A 7,172-nucleotide genomic window follows, 5' to 3' on the forward strand; every position below is an offset into this window, starting at 1 on the left:
TTGATTTGTCCTTTTAAGTACTTTATTTCTTCCGAAATAGGTTGATTTCAATGATAAATCTTGGGACCTCACCTGTATTATGGAAGGGTCTCTCGAGACTGGGGGTGGTTGGCAGGATGGCAGCAGTCCTTCTACATTTTAAGTAAGATGAGCCCTTTTGCAGGTAACATGTACATCTGACACTGGTGAAAGGATGGTTTCTGTAATGCTGCCGTGAAGTTGGCTTGCTTACTCTGTTCTTATCCAATGCGTAAAATAAAAGTTTCAGATTATTTCCACATAGGGGGGAAAAAGGAGTACTCTTATTGTTAAAAAAAAGAATAATAATTTGTATGTTAGAATTCGTACTGTAGTTAAAATAGTGTTTTTTCATTTCTTTGCTGTTTAATAGTGATAAGATAGCTTTTTAAAAAGTTTTTATTAGAATTATAGACTAATTATTACAGCTTATTTTCAAAGTAAAGAAAACCAAAGTAGTGTTTGTCATAAGGAGTGATTGGAGAAACAAGAGATTTTACCTTGAAAACTAGGAGAGTCATGAACAATCTTGAGATAATACCTTCCAATTTAGTCTCTAGTGTTACATGACAGAACCAGTAAGCATTATATTTCAAAAATCAGCATCATTTGCAGAATTACTAATAATTAGAGGAGTTTAAAAATAAAAGTGGGCTCATTTTTATTATAAGAAGTTTAAATATTTAAGCAGAAACTACATAAACATACCAAAAGTATAAAAATTGAAATTTCCTTATAGGGTATGTAATAGAAAATCCCTGAGGCTAAGTCTTAATTTATTATTATGGTGTATTTATTTTTTGAAGGAAAAATATAAAATAATTTGAAATAGTACTCAAACTATGCTAAAGTTTGACTAAACTATGTATGTGTGTATATATATATTGATATGATATTTCTATTGTGTGTTCTCAATAGAAAAAGTAAAATACATATATATTGTAATGTAGGGTTATATAATGAGTACATATTGTTCTTTGCTGTTAATTCCACAATATGTTTTTTCTTTATGTTTATAGTCTTTTTTAGTAAAGATTAAGTCTAGACATATATTCATAATAAGATTTCCTTAGAAAACTGATAAAACATATCATTAATAACTATCATTAAAATTAAAAGATGCAGTAGAATTTTATTTCCATTTTGTCTTCTTTTAACATATACCATTAGGAGTGCTGTTATCTATAATTATCAGAACTTGCATTTAAATATCTACAGATCCTTCAGTAAATATTCTTGATTTTCACAAAATCAATTACTATAATTCTTTTCTGAAATATGAACACTAAATTTATAAAGTAAAATACTTTACAAGTGCATGCACATATATTTTAGATGTGTATGTTTTATGCATAGCTGTATGTAAATACATTTTTACAGTAAAGTGAATAAAAATAGGAAATGTGAAATTATATTTGAATGTTAAATCGTTACATATTTGAGGATATGCTATTTCATATGCTTTTTAATATATATGCAATATGGTAGTAACCAATGCAGGCATGCTTTCAACAATTTTTTTTTATTATTTGAAAAGTATTCTACTAAACGCTGGTACAGAAATGATGCTAGAAGCATTCTTTTTCCCCATAGGCACATGCAGCCTAGGTGAAGAAGGGAAATATAAATCTGTGTACTTAGACATGTAAATAGGAGCCTTAGTGTGTCAGTGGTTGAGTACTCTGCTAATAACAGAAAGGTCAGTGGAATAGATGTTCCATGGGAGAAAGCTGGTGCAGTCTACCTCCAGAAGTATCACAGCCTTAGCCCCTCCATGGAAGTAATTCTACTCTGTTCTACAGGGTTGCTGTAAGCGCAATAAAGAGTAATACAAATAAATTAGTTACAATAAATATTAATTCATGTTTACTAGCTGTATTCATCTGGGAACTTTAGAGAAACAAATCCACAGAAGCTCATGTGTAAGGGAAAGTTTTATATAAAGGTTAAGTGCACATCAAGAAAACATCCCAACCCAGTGCTGCCCAAGCCCATAAGTTCAACATTAACCCATATGCCCGACACCAATCTACAAAGTCCTCTTCCATCTCACAAAACACACGCAATGATGCTGAATGCAAGAAGAAAGCCGAATCTGAGCGTGTAAGCATCTCAGTGCTGGCAGGGGTCTCCACATGGGTGCTCCATGTGGCCAGGGTAGCGCAATAAACCAACTCACTAGCATTTTTTGCTTTTCTTCTTTTAGGTTTGTTTTTATTAGACATTTTCATTACCCATCCTGAGTGGTATCAGATAATTTCACATGCATCTGTATTTAGTTGAGGATCTGGATAAAATGAATACTCTCAAAATATTTTTGATTAAGTGAGCAGCTTAGATACAATCTCTTTATTTACATTCAGTGAAGCTGATAAGGAGCTGTAGTCAATAAAAACAAATAAGGACAGGTTTTGATTAGCTAAGTGTTATAAAAATTTTGAGTGAGACAATTCTCTGACTTATGACTTCACATAGATAGGCCTTGTGAGAATCTTTGTATTTAAACACTGAGTTCTATAAATTAAATATACTATTTCCTGAAAGAAATTTTGAGGAGATTTTACATAGAATTTTTAAAACTAAGAATTTTCACCTGCAGAAAAGTGGCATGTTGACTCAGAGTTGCTAACATTCCCCGAGGAACAAGGCAGTCCAAGCATTGTTTTCATGACTGCAGCAGAATTATTTTATTTGACAAACGTTTTCAGCACCAAATCTGTGCGAATGATACCTTATGAGTTTTCTGATAGTTGTCCAAAAATATTATAAATTACCAGAACTCTTAGAAATATAAAAATATAAAGGCTATTTTATAAAAATATAAGGATAGTTTAAGTATGGGCCTATGGTAATGAAAATCACTGGCTTCTCATAAACAAAAACTTTAATTTAAAATTCCATTGTTATAAAATAACAGAGGTAGATAGGTAGATAAAATCGGCTGCCACAGAGTCGATGCTGACTCCTAATGACCCTACGGTGCAGGGTAGAACTGTGCCTGAGAGTTTCCAAGACTAACTTTTTATGGGGTAGAGAACCCCCATATTTATCCCAAGACAGGCTGATGGTTTTGAACTGAGCAGCCCATCCCAGAACCACTATGCCACCAGGGCATGGGAGGTTGGTTGTGGGTAGGTAGGTAACTAGTTAGACAGGTAGGGACCTATTTGAACTTTCTGTTCCCATCTATCCTCTTTCCTGTTGTGTCTAGTTTCCTCTCCAGCTCCCTCAGTGAGTTGCTCCTCCCCTTTACCATCCAAAGAAAACTTCTTGTGTAGTTTTTAAATGTCTGTATCTTTCTGAAATTCTCAATGCTCAAACACATAAAGATATTTTCGTAGCAACACATCCAAGAAACTGTTTTTTTCCCCTGACCCAAGTTGAGCTTTCTAGAAGTTTAAAGAATTAAATTCTAACAACTTCTTACAGGCTCACTAGACTTTGAACTCTGATATCCTTCCCAAACCAGGGGAACCTCAGGTAGGTAAGTGTGAAGGGAAATTAACTGTTTACACAGGTGTTCTGAGCTATCTTGAAGGGAACCCTAGTTTCTAAAGTCTGGAATAGTCAACCTGAAGGCTGGGCTTTATTTAATCAGCTCACACTGGCTCCACTAATTTGTGAATCAGTTGAGTGATTCTAAAATCATGATTTCTTAGAAATATACTGCTGTTGAGCCCCTAATAAAATGTTTAAAAAAAAAAAGAAGAAATATACTGCTGTTAAATACCTCTGACTTGGTTCTACTTTAGAAATGTGGACCCTCTTAATCTAGGAAGACATAGATAGCATTTTCCTCCAATGAGTATTTAATAAATTACATTAATATCTACACCTGCAGCTCATCAGAAAACACCAATCACTAGAAGAGGATACTTTATGCTATTTGGTAAAGTAAGTTAATTGAAAATAAAGAAAACCAATACTGAATATTTAAAATTCTAAATTATCCATGTAGAAAAGTAAACTTCAAACTGTTCAGGTAATATGAAGTTTTGATAGTTTTTTTTTTCTTCAGTTTTCTCAAGTGCTGATTACCATGTGTCAACCAATGTAAATTTTCTTATCTTGTAGAGGGAAAAAATCCAACTACATTTTTACCATACTTGGTGATAAGAACTAGGTTTTCTGTTTTGTTTTGGGACAGGACAATAAAGGTGCATCTGAAGTGATTAGAGTACATTTGTTAGCAAGGCTTTGGAAGCCTCAAGAGAACTTAGCTCAAACCCCAGGTCTAACACTTGCGAGCTGCGTGACCCTAGGCAGCTATGAATAAGAGTCCTTTAAAAGAGATGTTTTAAAATCCTAAGCTTTAATACATATGATGGGGACATGGGTTTCAAATAGGATCTTTTAAAAGCTGTGAGTTAAATTGACATCATAGCAGAGTTGGGTAAATTTTAATCTAGTCTGTGTGGTGATTTTATACAAAGAGAAAATAAGTAAAGAAACACAGGGAACGAGGGACATGTAAAGATGCACCTATAATCTAAGGACTATCGTGAAATAGCTAACGCTTCCAGAAGCTGAGAGGGGCAAAGGAGATGTGTCATTACTACTCACAGTGAGAGTATGGTCTTTATCACACTCAGGCTCCCAAAAGGGAACAAAGAATTTCTGTGCTTTAGTGACACCTTTCTTTTTTGTGGAGGGGAGGGGAGAGGGGGACCGGGATTATTTTATGGCAGCCTTTAGAAATTAGCATATGTTGTAACACATGTAAAACTCTCTTTAATGCATTTAAAGCATAGATCACCAGTTTCCAGGGAGTTGATGAGCTGATTCTGACTGATGAAAATGCATTTCTTCCAGAATAGAACTATATTTCATAGCATTTTCATTGATTATTACCTGGCCTGTTGAATGCAAAAGTTGGAAATAAAGGAGTGATAACAATTGGAAAGTATGGTCTTGGTTATTGAAATGAAACAGAACTCATGATAGAATTTTTCAAGACTCATGACTTTTTCCTTGCAGATTCCTTTTTGTTTTTTAAACAAAAATGAGTGTTTATTTTAACATCACCAGAAGGAATGCACCTGAATCAAACGGAATGCATATGTGTGAAGATATAACGAAGATGCTAAATATCAAGAGGCTAAGGGCTGACTATGGAACTGGAACGGACCATCAATTGCTTATAGATAAGTGAGATAGTTTATTGTGCCAGCCTGGCTGAAAAACACAAGTGGGATTAACCGAAGGGCAGAGAGATAAATGGCTTGGTGAGCCTTGCCTTTCTTGTCTCTCGCTCTGTGATCATCAGACCAGTGTGCGGCTGCCTTGCTTGTTCTGTGCCTCAATTTAAAGGCTACACTACCTGTGGGACGCCTAGCCTGTGGACTGTGTTGCTGTAAGTTGAGGTCCCTTTAAGACTTCTCTGGAGCTGGGGACTGGTGGTTGGTGACCTGCCTTGTGATTGGCTGCTGTGCTGACATAGCCTAGCTCTCTCTACAAAGAGAGGAAGATCTGGCATCAGACTAGACTTGAAGGAATGCTAGTCTCTCAACTTTCTCTCGTGGATGTGAGTTGCACTGAGCCATTTGTAATGCTTTCTAATTTAAGTATTTATTTCTTGTATTATATATTTATCTGTATATGATTTAACTGTTCATTTCTCGTTATATATCTAATTATCTTTATAAATAAATATATTAAATTATCAACAATTTGGTTTTATCTCTCTAGAGAACCTGTCTAACACAGTAAGTTTAGGCGGACATTGAAGAACAAGAAAACAAATGCATGGGAGCCAAAATATGACCTCGGATATATGGCATCTGATTTTAGAGAATATCTCAAGTACAGAGTTGATGCAATTAACCCTAGTGGCAGCAGACCTGACAAGATGAGGGCTGACATCAATAACCTCATATTTGAAGAGAGCAAAAAGTCATTCTGAACCACTTTACATTTATTTTAGTATGTAACGTTTTCCCCTGTATTTTCAATTAAGGCAAATCTGCTACACAGGAGCTCTTGATAGTTTGGGAGAGCGAGGAAGTCACTTTGAAGGCCATAGTGGTTCTGCAGTCAGTCATGGGAAGTTCAAATGCTTACTAAGGATGTGCAAGCTTGGCAGGCTGGAAAGAAGCCCTGGTTGCACAGTGGGGACATGCGGGGATCCTGACCACAGGTCAGCAGTTTGGAACCACTTAGTTTCCAAAGGAAAATTAGGCTTTCCACTCCCATAAAGAGTTACAGCTTTGAAAACCCACAGTGGCAGTTCTTCCCTGCTGCTATGAATCAGAATCGACATGATGGTAGTTAATGTAGTTTGAGCATAGTTTCGCTATGTTCATTTGATCATTCTATTAACTAATTAGAAATAATTTAAATATATGGTTGAATTGTTCTTGAGAATTGGCCACATTTTGGCACCAAATCAAGTATCAATAAGTTAAGGAAAAAATGGAAATAATACAAAGCATCTTCTCTGATCATCACACTGTAAAATTTGATATCAATAACAACAACAAAAACAAAAGAAAAATTAAATACATGGAAGCAGAGTAACACTTTTTATAACTGCTATTGAGTAGGTTCCTGCTCATAGCAATGCCATGTACAAAGGAATTAAACACTATCCAGTCATATGCCGTCATCACAATCTTTCCTGTGTTTGAGCTCATCCCTGCAACCACTGTGTCGACCATCTAGGTGGTGGTCTTCCTCTTTCATTTACACTGACCTTTTACTTCACCAAGGCTGATGTCTATCTCTCAAGATTTATATTCCTGTTAGGATGTCCAATGAACATGGGATGTCTCACCAACTTGCATCTAAGGAAATGTACTTCTAATAAGCTGTACTTATCCAAGATAGATTTGTGTTTTATTCTAGCAGACCATTATATATGTAGTATTCTTTGCTAACACCTTGATTCAAATACTCTATTATTTTTCATCTTTCTTATTCCCCGCCCCCCCACCAGCTTTTGCATGGATATGCAGTCTTGCTCTTCAAATCGTCATCTCAAGGTGGTAACAGAGAATTTTTAAATTAAATTTTAAAATTCTTAGAATCCAAAGAGAATAAAACTAAAAGATACAATAACCTTTAGGATATTGTAAATATAGTGCTCAGAGGAGAATGTATAGCAAATTCAAAAGATAAGTTTAAACTTAATAATTTTCCTCCACAACTTGAAAATA

General features: G+C 35.1%; 1 protein-coding gene across 1 annotated transcript in view; it reads left to right on the forward strand.

Moving 5' to 3' along the window:
* LOC101653270 (putative protein FAM10A4) overlaps positions 1-142 on the forward strand; it is a 1,817-nt gene extending 1,675 nt beyond the window's left edge. Inside the window, 1 exon segment of the mRNA XM_045293546.1 lies at positions 41-142. Coding sequence (XP_045149481.1) covers positions 41-142 — 102 coding nt within the window.
* The last annotated feature ends 7,030 nt before the right edge of the window (positions 143-7,172 follow it).

The sequence above is a fragment of the Echinops telfairi genome, unplaced genomic scaffold (assembly GCF_000313985.2).
Source record: "Echinops telfairi isolate 266 unplaced genomic scaffold, ASM31398v2 ScPeMD7_2186;HRSCAF=2738, whole genome shotgun sequence".
Classification (NCBI taxonomy): domain Eukaryota; kingdom Metazoa; phylum Chordata; class Mammalia; order Afrosoricida; family Tenrecidae; genus Echinops; species Echinops telfairi.